The 23,664-nt window shown below is 34.0% G+C and overlaps 2 protein-coding genes across 3 annotated transcripts in view; one reads left to right on the forward strand and one right to left on the reverse strand.

Moving 5' to 3' along the window:
• LOC135845551 (sodium-independent sulfate anion transporter-like) overlaps positions 1–2,756 on the reverse strand; it is a 122,444-nt gene extending 119,688 nt beyond the window's left edge. The window contains exon 1 of the mRNA XM_065364196.1: positions 2,629–2,756. The gene's annotated coding sequence lies outside the window, so the exon portion shown is untranslated. The remainder of the gene's footprint in view (positions 1–2,628) is intronic.
• A 478-nt stretch (positions 2,757–3,234) lies between these two features.
• Positions 3,235–23,664, forward strand: part of LOC135845586 (sodium-independent sulfate anion transporter-like) — a 55,117-nt gene continuing 34,687 nt past the window's right edge. Inside the window, exon 1 of one of the 2 annotated variants that reach the window (XM_065364252.1) lies at positions 3,235–3,881. In XM_065364252.1, coding sequence (XP_065220324.1) covers positions 3,782–3,881 — 100 coding nt within the window. In that variant the 5' untranslated portion in view covers positions 3,235–3,781. Of the gene's footprint in view, positions 3,882–8,721; positions 8,857–23,664 lie in introns of those variants that run through there. The other variant, XM_065364243.1, reaches the window with a different exon arrangement.

Here is a 23,664-nt window from a genome sequence, read left to right on the forward strand (position 1 = left end):
GTCGTTTTGGAGCCTCCAGTGACTTTTTAAAAATTTTTGAAGCCTCCAGCAGATTTTTGAAACTTTAAATTTTCACAAAATTTCATCTAATGGAGATGGAAAGTTGAAATTTACTCTACACTCCAATTTTAAGACCCTCTGTAGACGACTTCAGGTGGGTTCAAATCATTTTAGAGCCTCCAGCGACTTTTTTGAGAATTACAGGAGCCTCCAGTAGATTTTTGAAACTTTAAATTTCTCCAAAATTTCATCAAACTGAGATGGAGAGTCGAAATTCATCCTGCAAACTAATTTCAATACGCTACGAAGTGGACTGCTGGTGGATTTCAAGTCGTTTTGGAGACTTCAGCGACTTTTTGAAAGGTTGTATAACGTTTTTTTGGAAAATTGAAATTTCCTAAAAGTAGCTGGAAGCTTCAAAACCATTTGAAACCACCATGTAGTCTGCGAAGTAAATTTCAGCTTGCCAACTCCATTTGATAAATTGATGTTGGGGAAATTTCAAGTTTCAAAAATTTACTGGAGGCTCCAGTAATTTTCAAAAAAGTCGCTGGAGGCTCTAAAATGACTTGAACCCATCTGAAGTCGTCTACAGAGGGTCTTAAAATTGGAGTGTAGAGTAAATTTCAACTTTCCATCTTCATTTGACGAAATTTTGTAAAAATTTAAAGTTTCAAAAATCTTCTGGAGGACTCAGGAATTTCCAAAAAGTTGCTGGAGGCTCCAAAACGACTTGAGATTCACCTGCAGTACTTCGTAGCGTATTGAAATTAGTTTTTAGAATAAATTTCAGCTTTACAACTCCAAAACTCCAATTTGATGAAATTTTGTGGGAATTTCGAGTTTCAAAAATCTGCTGGAGGTTCCAGAACTGCTCAAAACGGTTTGAAGCAGTTTCCAATCGATTTGGCATGTTGAATATAGGGTATATCCCAAATTTCAGCTTTCTAGGTCAATTCGGTAAAATTTTGATTTTTTTCCCTCATTTTTGGCCTAAATTCGATTTTCAAAAATTCACCAAAAATCGAAAAACGCACTTTAGCACTTGAAATTTTGACAGGTGATAACTTTTTGCATGATCTTTCGATCTACCTTTGTATGGTTTAAAAAATTTTGTGCAAGTCCTATTTTGAAACCCAAAATCTGCGATTTCGGCTGACCTGTCAATCAAAATGGCCGCCATTTTGTAAGTAAGGTCAACTTTTTTTGGGGGCAACTTTGCTTTAAAATGTTACTTTGGACGCCCCCTTGAAGAAAAAAGTTGCCCAGAGGATCGGCGGGGAGGGGGTATTTTATTTGAAATTTTACAACAAAAAAAAAAATTTCTCCAATGCATTCCAGTCAAAACTGCCAGAAGGTCCCAATTTCTGCTGAAATATCAAAAAATGCCTTATTTTTCGATGAAAATTCGGTAACAATATTTTCTAATTGCCAAAATTGGTCGTTTTTGAAAATATAAAAATTATGTAATTTGAAGAATTGCGAATTTTCGAGAGCTTTTGCCCTATCGCCCTCACTTCACTCCATGGAACTATAATCTAAGCCTGGCGTTATAAAATTCTCCAAAAATTACTTTCCATTGGAATTAGAGGACATTTGGCTTACTTTATTCAGAATTTCTTAACAAACCGTACTTTTAGAGTGAGAGTTGACAATACATACACAGAGTTTTTTGAAATTTGAAAATGGAGTCCCCCAAGGTTCAGTTATAGTTCCATGCTTCACTCGGGCTAGATCATTTTCCTTTCCTTTTTTCTGGCTAAAGTTGACGGGTAAAAAAATTTGACTCCTCACATCGAAAATAATTTTGTTTTAATTCTGAAAAATTATTCATTTTCGAAAACTTTTGCCCTTGCTTAGCTCAGGTCTTTATTCACATTTCCTGAAAACTTTGATAAAATTTTTCAAAATATTGAAGCTACGAAAACCAACTTTTTGCATAAGTTATTTTACTTTTCGAATAAGTAATCAATTTTTTTTGAAGCTTTTGCTTTCACTTCGTTCTGTAATTTTTCAAAAATTTTCAATAATGAAGAATTGAACTTCAAAAATTCAAGAAACATAACCAAATCAATACCTACAGGATTGGTACTGGTGCGAAAAAGTGCAAAATTTCAATAAAAAATACCGAAAGAAAAAATGTTGGTGTTGAAATTAATTATAATTGAAAATGATTTCTTTTTGTGCCTCGCAAATTGTAAATTTAAATTTTCTGAAGCTTTACCCCTCACTTCGATCAGGCAAAATCGATAATCTTCTGTTTTCTTTTTGAATTTCATTTTCAAAGGCCAAAAAACTGAAAAAAACCACGAAAAAATTGCGAATTTTCAATTTTTGATTTCAGCACCAACCTTGCAGTAGAACAATAAGTATTCAAATTTTTTGTCAAATTATTCAACATTTCTGTTTCCAACTCCTCCTTCCAAAATTTATTCGAACCACATCTGGTTAATTAGCATGAAAAATACTGAAGAGAGAAGGGGGGTGGGGGTTCTGAGGTAAAAAGTTGACAAAATCTGGGAGAATATTTCAGCCCCCCTCCCCCTCACGATACATCACTTCGTCACGTCTCTGGCCATCAGCTGAATGGGGAAACAAAAAAAATAACAAGATGAATTCTCTGATTACCTCGTTAAAACCGCATCTCGGCAACTGGCAAATACCTCCTGGAGATGTTGAGGCCATCTTCGCAACTCGATCGGATCGCTTCCTTTACTCGCTGACTAGGCAAAAATCGACATCGACTACCCGAGCTCTACCATCACGTGAACCACATCAGCTGCTGTTAAAAATTAGACAAAAAAAAATGAATTAATCTATTAATAAAAAAGCTACAGTATTAAAACTCGAAACAATGCATCATTAATTCGTGGCTGTAATTTGTTATCGATAAGTACCTTATGTATTATACTACATTTTAAAGTGAATCACTCTATCGCGATGATTACACATGTGCAACATTTGGCGCTGAAGCCATGAGAAGGGTTCAAAAATCGCGACAATAAATTAATTAAATTCTCGACTCGTGTTATACGCGCGCTGCTTCACAGACTGGTAACAACAATGCCCACCATTCATCGGTTTATCGCGCTAATTAAAGCTACTACCTATCACATCGATAGTCGCGGTACGAAGTGAAATAAATCGCGAATAATGATATATAAATTCGACGTATCGTATTCTCGGCTTCTTTTTTACCAATTTTTGCCATCATTTTGAGCCAAAGGAGTCGGTAGCCCACGAGAGGAATCATTTTTGGGTGTTTTGGTTTCGCTGAGTGTTCTGCTTCTGCACCACTTCACTATCGTCGTCGCGGAGACTTGGAGAGATTCGAGACTCGCGTCCCTGTGGTCTCTCTCTCTCTCTCTCTTACTCTGCGATACTTTATAAAAACCCATCCATCTATCGCGCATTACAGACGGTATGTCTGACTAGGATGATGTGAGTCGAGTCGTGTAGTTCGTGTCTAGCCACAATCCACTATCGTTCAGTAGTAATAATTAGTATACGTACTCGTAAAGTAAACCTAAACAGACTCGACATCGCGGCATTCGGCACCGAGAACGCATTCTTTATCGGACCGTGTTCGACGTTCGACGACGACGACGCAATAGTTCCGTTTCCGGATTTTACTCTCGTTATCCGGAAAGATACGTAGCTCGATCTCGATATACACCAACATCGCCAAGTATTTCGCTCCTCTTCGTGTATCCTATTGTACGTATTTATCTTCGGTCAATTTATCTGCACTACCTACGACAGTAAATCTCCCAGTCACATTATGACCATATCGAAACGGAAGAAAGTAAAAGGCGTTTTGAAAAATTCGTTCACATCTTTTCGCAACGCTAACGTCAAGAAATCCCCGGATACCGAACAAGGTGAGTAGTATACGATTTATCGATTAATTTACCAATTTTTTTATTTTTTATTGTAATGTACTAGTATTTTTGTGCCTCGTATAAATTTATCGATAATTTCGCTAGCGACCTTCCAATCCACCATACGTTTATGGTAACGAAGTGTTTTGTTTTATTGACCCGAGATTCGTATTAGGTTATTATTTCATCGACGATTAGAAACTGTTTTTTTTTTTAACACAATTTTTGAGAGAATTTTCGATCGAGTTATCATTATCAGTGAACAGTGATTCAATAACCAAAGCTGCGTTATTAGTTGAAAAAATTTCGAAAAAAAAATCATTAATATTTTCTTAGTACCATTTTTGGACCAGAAATTTAACAGAGCAACGGCTAAGAGAGGATGAAAATAGGAATGCAATGTCTTGTAGATAAAAGTCCAGCCAATCAACTCGGATTCCTGATAATAATTTTGATTAAATTCGAGCCAATAAGCAACTACTTGGGTACTGATAAATAAACCAGATTATAAAGATAAAATTATACGTTGGGATAGTGGAGGGCCTGAGGTCTGCGTTTCGATAGAAAAAGAAAATAAAAATCATGAAAAATCACCTCATTTTCTGAAGTTTGAGACCAGAGCATATGGCAGATTCAGATAGTTGAATCTCGACGAATGATTCTCAAACAAAATAGAGACCAAAAGGACGACTATGAGATGAGAAAAAGTTTTGGAACTCCGACATAATTATTTTGAGAGTTGGGGGGGGGGGCGTGATTTTATAGGTTATTTTTGTTATTTTTCGTCAAATTAAGATTTTAAAAAAATTCGTGTTTTCTGAATTTTTTTTTCAAATTTTTCAGATGACTTTTCGTTGATTTACGTTATTTTGTCATAAAATTTTAGAATGTAAATTTTGGTCCAAATTCAGGTTTATGGAATCGTTTAATGTCTATGTTGATGAAATTGCAAGAGAAATAAAATATTGACCAAAATTGACCATTTTAGGCGAGAAAACACATTTCCAAACGTTTTTGGCCATTTTCCAGATTTCCAAATTTCCTTCAAATTGATTCATTTTGAAGTTCTCAAAATAGATTTTTAGGTTGTTGGAGGCAAAAAAAATTGAAAAAATTCAAAGTCATTACCCTCGAGTATCTTCACCCTTACCGAGTTTCAAATCAATCGGTTGAAAATAGCCGGATACAGCATAAAACCCCTGATGAACACTCTGAAAGAGAACTGAAAGTAAAAGTAAGCTGAAGGGGGAAGGCAAGGGGTATATGTTTTCGAGATTTTCAAAGTCAAATACTATAGATATTCATGCCTCAACTTCTTCCGAAGATTTGAATTAGGTAGATATGTACATATATCTACATTACTTTTTGAAAAAAATTATTTCAATTTCAACGTAATTCCATCTCCTTTTCTAATGAGCTCTTATGAGATAAAAAATGATTCCAATGTGCAGAAATGACTGAACTCGTACATAGCGATTTTCAAAGTTTTGAGGGTATTTCACCTCCCTCTGCTTTCGCCAAATTCGAAACTTTGAAAATTCAAATTCAAAATGGACCAAAAGAAAATTGAAATGGGTTTTAATTCAAGGAAGAGTACTTACTAGAAAAAATTAGGATTGTTGATTGAAAATCGTGACTTTCAAACTCACAAGAAATCAATAATGAATAAATTTTTTTTTTCAATCTTCTTTACACGAATATCTTTTGATAAGTAAAAAAAATGCTACCACAATAGAAAGAAATTTACATGTTTTCAAATCATATGCACTAGTTTTGATTAATTTTTCAATATTTTTGAAATTTTTTGAATTTTCTGATTTTATTGTTGATCGCATTAAAAGTTCTAATGAATACGAGTTCGGAAATTTCATTTTCTACAACCTTGCATCTGATAAATTTCCTCCTAAAATGTTTATTGTACACGTAAAATGACGAAAACTTACGAAAATTGTGTTTGAAAATAAGTAAGGTACGTTTTATTCACTCGATATCTCAGCAAAATGTTGATCGTATCAAAAATCTGATGAAACATTGGAGATTGGGAATTTAATTTTCGTAAAATTTGCTTCTCACGAATTTTTTTCATAACTGTTCATTTCTGGTGTAAACTAAAATGACAAAAAAGTATGAAAATTCGAACTTTTGTCAATTTTTTTGGCAAAGCCACAAAGCAAGTAGATAATTTTTTTTAAATCCTGAAATTTGACAATTTTTTTCAGTTATTAGGAACATGTTTGAAAAACAATCATGGTGAAAAATTGGGAACATTTCTTAAATTAAATTTTTTGTAAGTGACAACGATTAAATTAGGTATTAAATTTAAAATTAAATTTAGACTTTTCTTGTTTTTTTTTTTGGTAATTCAAATTCATGGTTTTGGACAGTTGTGGTTATAACTGGAAAATCGATTTGGTTGTTTGAATCCATCATTCATATTAATCAGTTGAGATAGTCAAAATGAGAATGCAGATAAATCTGTAATCTCACAAATTATCTACATTGTACATATCAACTTTTCCCATATCTTCGACATTTTTCATTGTTTTTTAACAACTTCGGATTAGAGAGATTTAGAAACTCAAATCGCCGGTATTTATGGGGGGGGGAGAGGGGATATTATTCCAAAAACACCCGTCAAAATATTTTTTTGAAAATTACATCTTGAACATTCAAACGAAATGATTGAATATAGGGCCGGTTCTCAACATGAGTGATTCAAAAAAAAAAAAATCAGGTCATACAAAAAATTCACCCCCTCCTCCTCTTCACCAAGATTGAAAAATTTATCTCACAAGGGAACCTCTTAAGGTGTCACTCTCCGATTTGAACGGAACCGCGATTTTTGGAAAGAGCATAGTCTAAAACCCCCAAATCCAAATTTTCAGCTGCCCAAGTTCATTTTTCGATTTTTGGCGAATTTTTGAAAATTCAAAATTGATTGATTTTGGCGATTTATGATTTTTTTTAAAAAGTACGTACTTGATCAATAAAAATGGCCAAAACAAGTCCCAAAACTAATATTAATTACCCAAATCCAAATTTCACCATTTCCAGCCATTCTGGAGCCTTCAGCGCGATTTTTCAATTTCTCCAGAATTTTGAATTTGCTCCAGAAGGCGTGAATCTGAAGCTGGGCAGCCAAAAATCGAGTTGTATATTACACTCGACCTGTTTAACGAGTTTATCCACATTTGAGCCCATTTTGAGGACACCTCAAGAGTGGTTTTTTGAGGTGTCACTCTCGTTCCAAAACGGCTGGAAATGGTAGAATTTGCGCTCCGGGGATTAGTTCTTGAAGATATACAGCGATTCGAGCAAATTTCAAAAATGTCCTCACAAACGGTTATCTTTTGATTTTTTGGATTTTTTAATTTGAAAAAAGCTGGTCAAAAAACCACTTTTGAGGTGTCACTCCCAAAATCGGCTCAAATGTAGATAAACTCGTTAAACAGGTCGAGTATAATGTACAACTCGATTTTTAGCTGCCCAACTGCATATTCACGCCTTCTGGAGTAAATTCAAAATTCTGGAGAAATTGAAAAATCGCGCTGGAAGCTCCAGAATGGCTGGAAATCGTGAAATTTGGATTTGGGGGGTTAGTTACGAACAAAATACAGCGATTCGCGCAAATTTCAAAAATTTCCTCACAAACGGTTATCTTTTGATTTTTTGGATTTTTTAATTTCGAAAAAAGCTGGTCAAAAAACCACTCTTCAGGTGTCATTGTCACTCCCAAAATCGGCTCACATATAAATAAACTCGTTAAACAGGTCGAGTGTAATATACAACTCGATTTTTAGCTGCCCAACTTCGTATTCACGCCTTCTGGAGCAAATTCAAAATTCTGGAGAAATTGAAAAATCGCGCTGGAGGCTCCAGAATGACTGGAAATGGTGAAATTTGGATTTGGGTAATTAATATTAGTTTTGGGACTTGTTTTGGCCATTTTTATTGATCAATTACGTACTTTTTTTTAAAAAAAGCATAAATCGCCAAAAACAGTCAATTTTGAATTTTCAAAAATTCGCCAAAAATCGAAAAATGAACTTGGGCAGCTGAAAATTTGGTTTTGGGGGTTTTGAACTATGCTCTTTCCAAAAATTGCGGTCCCGTTCAAATCCGCCCATTGAATCCAGCTTCTCGTCCTCCATTTGGAATTACAGTTGAGCACTTTTTTTTTTTTACTAATCTTGAGCCTCTTTTCAAAAGACATTGACAGGGCGTAACTACAAATAATTTTGAGAGGCCAATGAAGCAAAAAATTGCAAACTTTGTACTATTGATATTTGCCCACATTTTTAAAAAAAAGAGGGCGTGACATTTCAGTATCTTCTGTCCATTCTAACGCACGTAGGAAGGACGAACATCGATGACAAAGTCATCTAGAAAGATAAATAGATATCCCCTCACTCGATTAAAAAAAAAATTGACGTAATTTTAGACGAACATCTGTTTTCTCTTCAACACCCAATAAAACGAGATGTTTACTTTTCAGATAGATGAATTACAAACAATCCTCCCTCTTTGCCTCTAGCATCCCTTCCCTGCCTCCTCCCCCGGGAAAAAAGTTTTTCAGTCAAAGGTATAGTGTAGAGATAGACATGATGATTCTTCGAGTACAAATCAATCGAAAACGTGAGCTCATGGGTATCAATCGATGACCATAATCAGAGTTTTCAAACTTGCTAACGAAGTTGACGAACGTGAGTCTATTCGTATTCCGAGGTGAAAATTTTCCACTTAAAAAAAAGTGGACGATATTTTCGATATTACAAGTATTTGAATTCTACATTTATTCTACCAAAACACATGTGCCATACCAGGATAAGAATCGAATTGTGCTGTGTGATTACTTTTTATACGAGTGCGTATTATTCGTACACATTTCGCGACTATTTTGATGAATCAGCGATAAAAAAAATGTCTTCGAATCAACCTGACAAAATCCAAGAATCGACTTCGTCAATATCTTTTGGTAAGCGTTATTTTACGATTTAAAGAGTCAATTTTACTTCGAAATATTCGGGCTCGTTTTGAACGAATTTCTTCCCAATAAAACGAAAAAATTGCTCGTATCGGAATTATCAAATTTTTTTATCAACATTGTACCGAAATTTTGTTTAATGCATTACATCCTCCTTTAATCTATCACTAACTGCGCATTCGACCAAAAATAATTAATTTTTTTGATAACTTTGCCAAAAAATACTACGATAATTAAGTTCTTGCAGCTGGATTAACAAAATAAGAAGATAGGAACGTAATTTTTTTTAATTTTTCGCGGAAAACCGGTGCTTATTGAGCCGTTGAGTAAAATAAACCAGTTCCTTTTTGAAAATAAAAATATTTTAAATGAATTACTTAAACATTTATTTAAAAGTCTTGCACCGATGAAAATGAAAAATATCCTCCTTTCGATAAATTAAAATACATAATTTCAATTAATCAGTCTCGCCAAAAAAAATTACATAATTTCTTTATTTATAGTAATTTGCAAACGTGACACGTCAAATTTTACTCAATTTACATCTAGGATCGGCTTCATACCAAAATAAAATCAATAAGCGATAAATCTGATACCCCTCGAAGCGATACGACAATACGCGACTGCCAAGTGTGAACTTTACATCATTTTGTAAATTCATTTAGATTTTTATTTTGATATAATTAGCTTTTTTTTCAATAATTAAAAACGATAAGCGGAAAATTACCGATTTGATATTTCTAAGTTTTGCGCGTATTTCAATAGCCAGCATTGTATTCGTAATGAAATCCCCCATTAAGGGCTTGTGAACTTCACATAACTTAATCGATTTACATACATTTTTACAAGTGTAATTGGAGCTCTCTTTTTTTTTCAGTTGATAATCGACCGAGATAAAGAAAAACTGCTAATTTCACGTTCGTTAACTTAATACGGGTATCTTTCGATTCCAAGTACGTGTTTCAATACTCGACATTGTATTTGTGGGGGAAAAAAATGAAGAAAAAAATAATTTGTGCAAATCGTTTTTGATGGAGTGATTTTCAAAAATCAAAATAATATCTTTATTGTATGGAATTCTAGTAAAAAAATTATTAATTTTCAAAAAAATTCATCGTAATTACAAATAATTAGTAAGTCTGATGATTGGATGAATGAGGATGATTCATATCAATTTGTTTTCGGTATCCTCCCCCCCCTCCATATTAGTATCAATTTTAAAGTATAAAGTAAAAAAACAACTCTCCCTCCACACCTTTCGTGAGTTCGATTAGATATCGTGTCATTTCCTATTACGTCTCGAGAAGAAAATAAAATCAACTGAAGATAATATTTCAGAACGCAAAAAAGTATAAAATTTGGTAAAGTTTTCAACAGGGTGTACTGTAATTCGAAAAAAAAAGATTTTTCCCAGTTTTTTAACACCAAAAAAAAGGGTAATGGGGCAAATATCAGCTGCGGATAATTGAATCAATTTATCCACGAACTTTTGGCAGTTTTGGCAAGTGTTTATTAAAGGGAGGAGGCACCGTAATCATGGGAAACCAGGAGGATCTTGGGACAAGCTGAGGAGGGGGATCAAATTCCCAAAAATTTTAAAAATTAATATTTTCTTTTTCACATATTTTTTAAAAATTTTGAGGAGAATTACTTCGCATCCAGTTCTAGAGCACGGAGACAAAATGCATGCCGAAAAATGGAAGAAGTATTAATTGTCAAAATTTTGGGACATTCAACTTCCCCTCTCCAGCCCTCCAGCCCGTTACGATACCCTTTACCCAAAAAATGATGAGTATTCACAGTACATTAATTTTTTTATGAAAAAATTCTGTAATTCAGCCTAATCGAATGTTGGTTGGTGGCTCTTATAACACTAATGGAATTTTTCAGCCTTTTTTGCTCACCCCCCCCCTCCACCAACTTAAAAAAAATTGCAAATTGAAAAAAAATCCATGTTTCTTCAATTTTGAAAATTTTTCTACTCGTATTTCAGTCCTCGGTCCCTCAAACAGTATTGCTCTTCTTGAAAATGACGGGGAGGGGGGGTGTGAAAACAAAATAGAAGTACGTGAACATTTTTTGACATTTTTTCATTTCTGGACAGAATCCTTCAAAATAACTCCCGTTAATCGAAAAAAAAAATAAATCGAAATTGTTCAAAATCTGCTGAGAATAAGAATAAGAAGAATTTAATTGAATGTTGGCTCAGCCCGTAAGACTATTGAATAAATTTTTGAAACTTATCGAAAAGTTCGATGGTTTTATTGAACTTTATGCAACAAAATGTGAAGTACATCAGTCAACAAATTGGCAACATAGCAATTTTGCACTGATAACAGAGGGGTCATTTCAAATCGTTATCAATGAGATAAAAATGTACAAAGCAGCGCGAAATTCGATTGAATAAGGTTCAATTTTGTTCAAAACGAGACTGGATAGAGTTCTCAGTTATTGAAAAACCAGGAAACGTGAAAAAAATCAAAAAATTTTGCCCGTTTGAAAAACTCAGGGATATTTGTATTTTAAAAAATATTGTTCATTATGGCTCAGATTTCTTTTTCCTATTAACTAGAAAATTCGGGTATCTAACCGATTTTTTCCATTTTGGTTGCAGAAACGTAGTTTTAGAAAGCTCTCCAATCGACCCCCCCCCCACCGATCACACAAACACACTCAAATTAACAAAATCAATTTTTTCACGAAAAAATTTTCAAAAAAATTGAAATTGGAAGAAAATCTGAATATGTAGAAAGTATTTTTAATTTCAATCAATTTTTTCAATATCTAATTTGAAGGTTTTTGTTGCGCATTTAAATTTTTTCACTACTTACTTTTTTGGCTGAATTTACTACTTTTTCACTACTCTCACTACCCATTTTAAAAATCACTACTTTTTCACTGATTTCACCACTTGTTAGATACCCAGTATTTTGACAAAAAATTACGCCAAAGTCAATTTGGACGGTTTTCAGACCACTAGAAAATCTGAAACTTCTCAAAATATACCAGAAGGCTCCGGAACAACCTAAAACCTCCTCCAATCGACTCAGCATATCAAAAATGTGGTACCAAGTAAATTTCATTTCAACAACTCAATCGGGTAAAATGTTGTGGAAATTTCAATTTTCAAAAATCTGCTATGGTGCTCCAGAACTACCACTCAAAATGGTTCGAAACCGTTTCCAATCGATTTGGAGGGTCGAAAATAGGGCATATACCAAATTTCAGCTTTCTTGGTCTATTTGGTGAAATTTTAATTTTTTTTCATTTTTGACCAAAGTTTGATTTTTAAAGACTTCATTAAAAATCAAAATCGTTTGCGAACTCAAAAATTTGATCTGCTGGCTGTTTCCAAATTTGTATTCGGAAAATCAGATCACCTCTATTCAAACCTGATGGACGACTATTTCAGCTGACTCTCAAATTCCGTGATTTTAGAATTTTTTTTTAGATTTGGCATTGAAAATAAAAGGACAAAGGTGTACAAGTGACTTATGTAACTTTATATGACAATAGGAGTAATTGCACCCCCCCTCGATCTTCCGGGACGACTTTTTTCTTAAAGGGGACATCCTAAGGAACATTTTAAAGCAAACTTGCCCAAAAAAATGTTGGCCATACTTACAAAATGGCGGCCATTTTGATTGACAGGTCAACTGAAATCGCAGATTTTGCGTTTCAACGTAGCACTTGCACGAAATTTTTCAAACTTTACAAAGGTAGATCGAAAGATCATGCAAAAACTCATCACTTGTCAAAATTTCAAGTGCTAAAGTGCGTTTTTAGATTTTTGGTGAATTTTTGAAAATCGAATTTAGGCCAAAAATGAGAGGAAAAATCAAAATTTTACCAAATTGACCAAGAAAGCTAAAATTTGGGATATACCCTATTTTCGAAATGCCAAATCGATTAAAAACGGTTTCAACCCGTTTTGAGCAGTTCTGGAGCCTCCAGCAGATTTTTGAAACTCGAAATTCCCACAAAATTACATCAAATTGGAGTTGTAAAGCTGAAGTTTATTCTAAAAACTAATTTCAATACGCTACGAAGTACTGTAGGTTAGTTTCAAGTCGTTTTGGAGCCTCCAGCGACTTTTTGAAAATTCCTGAAGCATCCAGCAGATTTTTGCAACTTTGAAAAAAGCTGAAATTTACTCTACACTCCAATTTTAACACCCTCTGTAGACGACTTCAGGTGGGTTCAAGTCATTTTAGAGCCTTCAGTGACATTTTTGAAAATTACTGGAGCCTCCAGTAGATTTTTGAAACTTGAAATTTCCCCAAAATTTCATCAAACTAAGATGAAGAATCGAAACTCATTCTGCAAACTAATTTTAACACCCTCTGAAGACGACTTCAGGTGGGTTCAAGTCATTTTAGAGCCTCCAGCGACATTTTTGAAAATTCCCGAAGCGTCCAGCAGATTTTTGAAATTTGAAATTTTCACAAAATTTCATTAAATGGTGATGGAAAGCTGAAATTTACTCTACACTCCAATTTTAACACCCTCTGAAGACGACTTCAGGTGGGTTCAAGTCATTTCACTGGAGCCTCCAGCAGATTCAATTTTTACAAAATTTCATCAAATGGAGATGGAGAGTCGAAATTCATTCTGCAAACTAATTTTAACACCCTCTGAAGACGACTTCAGGTGGGTTCAAGTCATTTTAGAGCCTCCAGCGATATTTTTGAAAATTACTGGAGCCTCCAGTAGATTTTTGAAACTTGAAATTTCCCCAAAATTTCATCAATTTGATATGGAGAATCGAAACTCATTCTGCAAACTAATTTTAACACCCTCTGAAGACGACTTCAGGTGGGCTCAAGTCATTTTAATACGCTACGAAGTACTGCAGGTGAATTTCAAGTCGTTTTGGAGCCACCAGGAACTTTTTGAAAATTCCTGAAGCCTCCAGCAGATTTTGAAACTTTAAATTTTCACAAAATTTCGTCAAAATGGAGATGGAAAGCTGAAATTTACTCTACACTCCAATTTTAACACCCTCTGAAGACGACTTTAGGTGGGTTCAAGTCATTTTAGAGCTTCCAGCGACTTTTTTGAAAATTCTGGAGCCTCCGGTAGATTTTTGAAACTTGAAATTTCCCCAACATTAATTTATCAAATGGAATTGGGAAGCTGAAATTTACTTCGCAGACTACATGGTGGTTTCAAATGGTTTTGAAGCTTCCAGCTACTTTTTAGAAATTTCAATTTTCCAAAAAAACGTTATACAACCTTTCAAAAAGTCGCTGGAGGCTCCAAAACGACTTGAAATCCACCAGCAGTCCACTTCGTAGCGTATTGAAATTAGTTTGAAGAATGAATTTCGACTCTCCACCTCAGTTTGATGAAATTTTGGAGAACTTTCAAATTTCAAAAATCCACTGGCAGCTCCAGTAATTTTCAAAAAAGTCGCTGAAGGCTCTAAAATCACTTGAACTCACTTGAAGTCGTCTTCAGAGGGTGTTAAAATTGGAGTGTAGAGTGAATTTCAGCTTTCCATCTCCATTTGATGAAATTTTGTGAAAATTTAAAGTTTCAAACAACTGCTGGAGGCTTCAGGAATTTTCAAAAAGTCGCTGGAGGCTCCAAAACGACTTGAAATTCACCTGCGGTACAGTATCGTAAAAGTTGTAAAACTGATTGTGAAAATCACTCGAAAATATCAAAAATTGATGGACCATCAGAAAACGACCAAAATTTGAGAAAATGTCTCTTTAGGGTAGAATTTTGCAAAGACTGCTTAGATTGTTGAAAAATACCGAGAATTAATCGAAAATTCTCAAAATTGAATGATTATTTGTCAAAACTGCAGAAAAATGTCATAAAATTTGCCAAATTGACCCCCTCCCCCTCCATCCCTCTCGCTCTCTCTCTCTCTCACTAATTGAAAATTACCAGAAGTTGAATTCATGGTATCTAAAGGTTTTTTTTTGAAAAAAATCGCTGCTTTTTTCAAACGAAATTTTCGGAAAATTCTTCACTCGACCCTCCCCCTCCTCCTCCAAAATTGGAAACGAATTGACCCATGTGAAACGAGAGTATTTTTAATGCAAGGAGTTTATTTTTTGGTTTTTCAAATTTTAGAATTTGGAATGATGTTTTTTTTTTTCAGGAAGTTAATTTTGAAAAAGAAAAGAGAACAAAGATTTTGAAAATTTGTGTTTCGAGAAGTTTTTATTTCATCACAAGTCCTTATCCGAAATTTTCGATAGATTGTTTTTTCAAAATTCCAGAGATTTGGCGTAAAAATCACAAAATTCCCTGACTTTTCCAAATTTACAAAATTCCCAGACTTATCCCGGTTTTCCAGATTTTCCAAAGAATGGAAACCCTGTGGCCTCTGAAATTTCGTATTTTGTTTCGATTGTGCTCAAAATTCAAAAAAATGAATGCCAGGAATCCTCCTCTCTATTTAAAAATTTTTTTTAAATCGAAAAAAGATCCAATTCATCCAAAAAATGTCATTTCTGCGTCAGAATTCTACTTACTAAATGATCCTATTTTCAAGAAAAAAAACTTCCCCTAGTACCACAAGCTATTTTAGTATCATGCTCGCCCCTGTATGGTGCCCCCAAAGTTGGACAAAATTTTTAAAATCAAAAACACACCGAAGTGGGTTGAAAATTTTTGGAAATTTTTCATTTTTGTGTCCGAAGGCTTTTAAAAATAACCAATAGCCCCTTTTTCAAGAAAAAACTGATTTTCTTAATTTCGAGTCGCCCAAAATGGGACAAATCAAAAACATAATGAATAAAAAATTGACATCTGTGAGATTTTTTTGAAAACTTGTCATATTCTAATTAAATTTGTTCCAAAGAGCGCTCATTTCAGAGAAAACTCTCCCTCCACCTTCCTTCCCTTTCCCCCATCAAATAATATTGACCTCCTGGATGTATGCAGCATCTCAAAAGTTGGTGAAACAAATGAGCTTTAGCGATCAATTTTGAGAATCTCGAGCAAATTTTTGCACTTCAAAATCGAATGAAAAATTGTATTTTTTTCCCGAAGGAATCCATCTTGTGAAACACAACTTCGCTCGCATGACCACAAATACCTAAAAATTAGCAACCGTATAGCTTAGCCAACGATAAAATTTTCAATCGGTAAATTTCACGCTGATACTGCAATGTCATTCTTCCTCTAACCATTAAAAAAACAAACCAAAACTACACCTATATAATATTTATGAATATTAAAGATCAATCTCAGATACACAGAGTAGGTACGTGTACTTATGAATACATAAAACATTGAGAACACCAGACATCGATAAAACGCTATCGAAAATTTTCAATGTCCTGCGATAACAATCGATAAATTACACATTTTCAATCAAGGCAATAAAATCGATAATGGAACATTTTTCTTCGCGGCAAATTTGATAAATACAACGAATATAGAACGAATTCGCTGTTTTAGACTCCAAGTTGAAGGTTGCAATTTCCTAAACTCTGGTAAGTTCAGTTCTTTTTTTTTCTCTCTCTCTTTCTCATCTCTATATAAATGCGATTACCAAGGCCCAAGGTTAATACTCGTGATCTGATATGCGAAATTCAATTCGTATTCGTTCTACATAGACAACAAATTTCCCCATAGAAAATTCTCTATACTCGTTTACTTATACTCGTAGAAAAGAACTTTGCTAAAACAAGAGTTCATCATCGCGAATAAAATAATTTCTCCAATTTACCAAATGCGTGTTTTAATCGCCCAGCTCGGCTATTTCGATAGAAGATGATAGATTATGGTGCTAAAGTCAAATCATCAATCTCGAGTGTGATTCTGATTCGCACTAAGAAATTTCCCTTCGGTAGAAAATTTTCGCTACTTTATCAATGTATACGCTGTCGGTTCAATTAATCGAGCAACTGGTATAACTTAACAATATTTAACATCACGAAGCATGCATTTAAAACCGCCGAATTTCAATGTCATTGTCGAGCCGATGCCGACGCTACCGTGATCTTCACACTCGACTTATTTTCCACCGCAATATACAATACTACGACTATGGTGTACGTTTACGTAATTTCGTTACTTTTTTAAATTATTCCTACAAATTATATTTTGTTTCAAAGCTTCCGCTGTCATATTGTACTAATACTCACTACTCGGTTTAACTACTGTACTACGTGATTTTTTTTTTTTTTTTTAGAAAAATACCCGAAATTTTTTACGCTAATTGAGCCCTTCCTTTGTGCGAAAATTTAACCGTCCGTTCACGTCTGTTACATTATGATTACGACTAACGAGTAACGAGTTCTGCAAGCGCATCTAACGCGGGTAATTTGTAAAAATATAAAATTTTCACACGAAATAGGTACATAATTCGGGCTGAAAATCCTCCGAATTAACGAATCCCATTGTTAGATTTATAAAAAAGTTGAACTGAAAACAACAAATTAATAATGTAGAAGTATATATATCGTATTTATTTTGTCTGTAATTTTTCAAACTGCAGACATTATATTGTGTATTTTTAAAAATAAAGCTATACGAATTAGTTTCAGAGTATTCATGATTCAGATTCAGTACGCTTCAAAATATTTTCAGTGTAGATGCCAAATAGTTATTCATAAAAAAAAATGATTTAGTCTTCATGTTATTTGAAAGGTTTCATTGAATTTTCCAATACAGCAGTTTCAAAACTGGAATGATTTTAAAAACAGGACTCGATGCAATTTTTTTCAAAAAAAAGTAACTTCAACCCTTTGAGATTCGAGTAGAATCTGACGGATGAAAATTGAAAAACTTCATTATGTTAGTCCGGCATATGACAATAGGAGTAAATGCACCGCCCCCCCCCCGATCCACCGGGACACCTTTTTTCTTAAAGGGGACATCCTAAGGAACATTTTAAAGCAAACTTGCCCAAAAAAGTTTGGCCTTACTTACAAAATGGCGCGGGCGGCCATTCTGATTGACAGGTCAGCAAAAATCGCAGATTTCGCCTTTCAACATAGGAATTGCACGAAATTTTTCAAACTTTACAATGGTAGATCGAAAGATTATGCAAAAATTCATCACCTGTCAAAATTTCAAGTGCTAAAGTGCGTTTTTCGATTTTTGGTGAATTTTTGAAAATCGAATTTAGGCCAAAAATGAGGGAAAAAATCAAAATTTTACCAAATTGACCAACAAAGCTGAAATTTGAGATTTACCCTATTTTCGACATGCCAAATCGATTGCAAACGGTTTCAATCCGTTTTGAGCAGTTCTGGAGCCTCCAGCAGATTTTTGAAACTCGAAATTCCCACAAAATTCCATCAAATTGGAGTTGTAAAGCTGAAATTTATTCTAAAAACTAATTTCAATACGCTACGAAGTACTGCAGGTGAATTTCAAGTCGTTTTGGAGCCTCCAGCGACTTTTTCAAAACCTCCAGCAGATTTTTGAAACTTTGAATTTTCACAAAATTTCATCAAATGGAGATGGAAAGCTGAAATTTACTCTACACTCCAATTTTAACACCCTCTGAAAACGACTTCTGGTGGATTTCAAGTCATTTTAGAGCCTCCAGCGACTTTTTTGAAAATTACTGGAGCCTCCAGCAGATTTTTGAAACTTGAAATTTCCCCAACATTAATTTATCAAATGGAATTGGGAAGCTGAAATTTACTTCACAGACTACATGGTGGTTTCAAATAGTTTTGAAGATTCCAGCTACTTTTAGGAAATTTCAATTTTCCAAAAAAAACGTTATACAACATTTCAAAAAGTTGCTGGAGGCTCCAAAACGACTTGAAATTCACCAGCAGTCAACTTCGTAGTGTATTGAAATTAGTTTACAGAATGAATTTCGACTCCCCATCTCAGTTTGATGAAATTTTGGGGAAATTTCAAGTTTCAAAAATCTACTGGAGGCTCCAGTAATTTTCAAAAAAGTCGTTGGAGGCTCTAAAATGACTTGAAATCCACCAGAAGTCGTTTTCAGAGGGTGTTAAAATTGGAGTGTAGAGTAAATTTCAGCTTTCCATCTCCATTTGATGAAATTTTGTGAAAATTTAAAGTTTCAAAAATCTGCTGGAGGTTTTTAAAAAGTCGCTGGAGGCTCCAAAACGACTTGAAATTCACCTGCAGTACTTCGTAGCGTATTGAAATTGGTTTTTAGAATAAATTTCAGCTTTACAACTCCAATTTGATGGAATTTTGTGGGAATTTCGAGTTTCAAAAATCTGCTGGAGGCTCCAGAACTGCTCAAAACGGATTGAAACCGTTTGCAATCAATTTGGCATGTCGAAAATAGGGTAAATCTCAAATTTCAGCTTTGTTGGTCAATTTGGTAAAATTTTGATTTTTCCCCTCATTTTTGGTCTAAATTGGATTTTCAAAAATTCACCAAAAATCGAAAAACGCACTTTAGCACTTGAAATTTTGACAGGTGATAAGTTTTTGCATGATCTTTCGATCTACCTTTGTAAAGTTTGAAAAATTTCGTGCAAGTCCTATGTTGAAACGCGAAATGTGCGATTTCAGCCAACCTGTCATCAAAATGGCCGCCATTTTGTAAGTAGGCCAACTTTTTTTTGGGCTAGTTTGCTTTAAAATGTTCCTTAGGATGTCCCCTTCAAGAAAAAAGTCGTCCCGGAGGATCGGCGGGGGGAGGGGGGTGGTTGCAAGTACTCCTATTGTCATATGCCGGACTATAACCACAATTTTAGATGCTCAAATTAGTTGTTTCGATTTTTGGCAAATTGACGAAAATTTAAAAATGACTACCTATTCTCAATTATTTATGTTTTTTTTTCAAGGTATTCATTCTTTAAAAATGGGAAAATGTATCCACAAAATTGATATCAACTGTTCGGAACCGAATTGCCCCATTTCCAGACATTTTAGGCCAAAAATGAGGGAAAAAATCAAAATTTTACCAAGTTGACCAAGAAAGCTAAAATTTGGGATATACCCTACTTTCGATTCTATAAACTAATTTCAATACGCCACGAAGTACTGCAGGTGAATTTCAAGTCGTTTTGGAGCCTCCAGCGATTTTTTGAAAATTCCTGAACCCTCCAGCAGATGTTTGAAACTTTAAATTTTCACAAAATTTCGTCAAATGGAGATGGAAAGCTGAAATTTACTTTACATTCCAATTTTAACACACTCTGAAGACGACTTCAGGTGGGTTCAAGTCATTTTAGAGCCTCCAGCGACTTTTTTGAAAATTACTGGAGCCTCCAGTAGATTTTTGAAACTTGAAATTTCCCCAACATTAATTTATCAAATGGAGTTGACAAGCTGAAATTTAGTTCGCAGACTACATGATGGTTTCAAATGGTTTTGAAGCTTCCAGCTACTTTTAGGAAATTTCAATTTTCCAAAAAAATGCCATATAACCTTTCAAAAAGTCGCTGGAGGCTCCAAAACAACTTGAAATCCACCAGCAGTCAACTTCGTAGCTTATTGATATTAGTTTGCAGAATGAATTTTCACTCTCCATCTCGGTTTGATGAAATTTTGGGGAAATTTCAAGTTTAAAAAATCTACTGGAGGCTCCAGTAATTTTCAAAAAAGTCGCTGGAGGATCTAAAATGACTTGAACCCACCTGAAGTCGTCTTCAGAGTGTGTTAAAATTGGAGTGTAGAGTAAATTTCAGCTTTCCATCTCCATTATTGATGAAAAGTTTCAAACATCTGCTGAAGGCTTCAGGAATTTTCAAAAAGTCGCTGGAGACTCCAAAACGACTTGAAATTCATCAGCAGTACTTCGAAGCGTACTGAAATTAGTATTTAGAATAAATTTCAGCTTTACAACTCCAATTTGATGGAATTTTGTGGGAATTTCGAGTTTCAAAAATCTGCTGGAGGCTCCAGAACTGCTCAATACGGGTTGAAACAGTTTCCAATCGATTTGGCATGTCGATAATACGGTATATCCCAAATTTCAGCTTTCTTGGGCAACTTGGTAAAATTTTGATTTTTCCCTCATTTTTGGCCTAAATTCGATTTTCAAAAATTCACCAAAAATCTAAAAACGCACTTTAGCAATTCAAATTTTGACAGGTGATAAATTTTTGCATGATCTTTCGATCTATCTTTGTAAAGTTTGAAAAATTTCGTGCAAGTCCTATGTTGAAAGGCGAAATCTGCGATTTTGGCTGACCTGTCAATCAAAATGGCCGCCATTTTGTAAGTAAGGCCAACTTTTTTTTTGGGCAAGTTTGCTTTAAAATGTTCCTTAGGGTGTCCCCTTTAAGAAAAAAGGTGTCCCGGTTGTGACGATCACAAATGTATGAGTGACATAATTTGGGGATTTAAATTTTTGAACAAATTATTTTGAAAATTGATTCTCGAGGTTGTCCCATGAAAAATATATGTATAATGTTTTGTAAAAATGACATTTTATAAATTTTCAAAAGTTCTCACAGAGAGCTAATAATCAAAATGTCTAAGAATCTGTAATGTAAAAGCTCAACTCACTGGGGTAAAATTTCATTTTGGAATTTTGCGTCGAAAAAATCGAAAATTTCAAGCATTTTTCGAGTAAGAGAGAGTTATTTTGGCAACTTTGACAGAAAGCCAAATTTTTTTGCTGTTTTTATTTGAAATCAATGCTTTGATAATTTCAGCAAACTGCTGTGTTTTTCAGTAATTTTTAGCAAAAAAGGAGAAATTTTAGACAATTTTCATCAAAAAGTGGGGCTTTTTGAAAATTTTTGGTAAAAAAAAAGGTGTAAATTTCAGCCCATTTTAGCAAAAAATGAGACTTTTTAATACTTTTTGTCAAAGAAGCGAGATGTTTTTGCAATTTTTCGATTAAGTAAAAAAAAACTCTATCAAGTTTTGTCAACAAAGTAAAAAAAAAAAGCGAAACTTTTTGTTTAAAAAAACAAAACCATGGCAATTTCACCGAAAGACAGAACATTTTGGAATTTTGTCAAAAAAACAAATGTAAACTAATTTACCAAAACGCGAAATTTTAAGAAATTTTTGGGTTGAAATGAGGCTTTTTTCGCATTTTTGACAAAAAGCAATACTTTTTGCTACATTTTTGTTTGACATGCTGAATTTTCATAATCATTCAACATTGTTTCATTTTAGATATACAAACCAATTAGCATCTGGTTGAATTCTTAGTGTTTTTTACTGAAAGATTACTATCAATAATAAAATATTTATTTTGTTTGAAATCAATACGTTGATGATTTCATCAAAAATCAGGGTTTCTTTTGGCAAAAAAAGGAAAATTTTTGGCGAAATTCAATTTTTCGATTTTTTAGTGATCTTGTGATCTTGGTCAGAATTTTTCTTTCCAAATACATATTAAACAACTAGGTATACAGTTTTTTGTTCATTCTGGAGCCTTCAGCGATTTTTTAATTTTCTCTTGAAATTTCATGCTACTCTGAAAAGACTAAAAATGAGCTTTAGGACCTGTAATTTTGGTCGGTGCTTATTGGGCATGGTGGTTACCGCGAAATTCCAGGAGCGCCAGTACCTACAAAGTAATTTTTTGACCAATTGATGAATTTCAGAATAAGTGAAGAAAAAACCTAACCTAGACGAGGCTGTCCATTATAAGCATCCACCTAAAGTTCATTTTTGACCTTTTTATGAGCAATTTGAGATTTCTGGAGAAATATGAAAATTCGCTGAAGCCTTCAAAAAGGTCAAATCGAGATTATTTTCGAGTCGGGTGTGATCGTGTAGACACAGCACACCATATCTTGCTCTTTAAAAATTTAATTTTTCTCACTTTTCCTGGAATTTACAAAAAAATTAGTCAAAAATTCAATTTTCAACTAATCCCTCCTGAAAGCTTGCGATTATTACCTAACACGATGGAGAGGGTGCCAAAAAATCACCGAGTAGAGTTATCAGAGCCAAAGTTCATTTTCAGCCCTTCCAGAGTGATTTAAAAATCCAAGAGGAAATTAAAAAATTGCTGGAGGCTCCACAAGAATGGATCAAAACTAGTAGTTGTTGATGAAGGAATTATTCACGCTGGTTCACTTTGCTCAAAAAATTCGTATTTCTTGAAATAATCCAAAAATACTTACCCCTCAGCACAGCTTTTTTAAACTTCTCAAAATTTCAAAAATTCGCCAAAAATCCAAAAATGAACTTCAGTAACTTCACAACTTGATATTAGGGTTACCGGGAGTTTTAGAGCAAGATCCTTCTAATCTAGCTTGGTTTTATTCAAATCTAAGAGAATCAAAATTTCAGAAGCTAAACTTCATTTTGGGCGATTTGATGAAAATTAAAAAAATTCTAGAATACTAACTGTTTCAAGAACGATTTTTGAACTTTTTCAAGAAATATAAAATTAGTTGATCAAAGTGAAACAATATGAATAATTTCTTCAACTACCATACATCAACAAATTTATGTAGTTTTGTACCATTCTGTCACTTACAGCAATTATTTAAAATTTCTCTAGACAATTTTGCTCAAAAATACTTACATATTACATGAAAAAGTTTAAAAATCTCCCTCAAAACAACTTTATGGAATTTTTAAAATTTTCAAAAATTCACCAAAAATCCAAAAACGAACTTAAGCACATGAAATTTTGGGTTCAGGAATTTTAGAACACGTTCTTTCGATCTAGCATGATTTTCGTTCAAATCAGAGAGTGTGAGTTCAAATCGTTCACTCGTCGATACTTTGTGAATTTTTGAGGATACTCCTCATCTCAGAAACAAAATGAAGGGAAATAAAATTCGAGAGCTGAAAATATCTTATCAGGAGACGGAGAGTGCGTTTCTCTGAAGAAAATGAGAAGAAAGATCTCCGAAAAAAAAGCTATAAATGGAAATCATTATTCCAAAAACTTATCGATTTGCATAATCG

The sequence above is a fragment of the Planococcus citri genome, chromosome 1 (genome assembly GCF_950023065.1).
Source record: "Planococcus citri chromosome 1, ihPlaCitr1.1, whole genome shotgun sequence".
NCBI lineage: Eukaryota > Metazoa > Arthropoda > Insecta > Hemiptera > Pseudococcidae > Planococcus > Planococcus citri.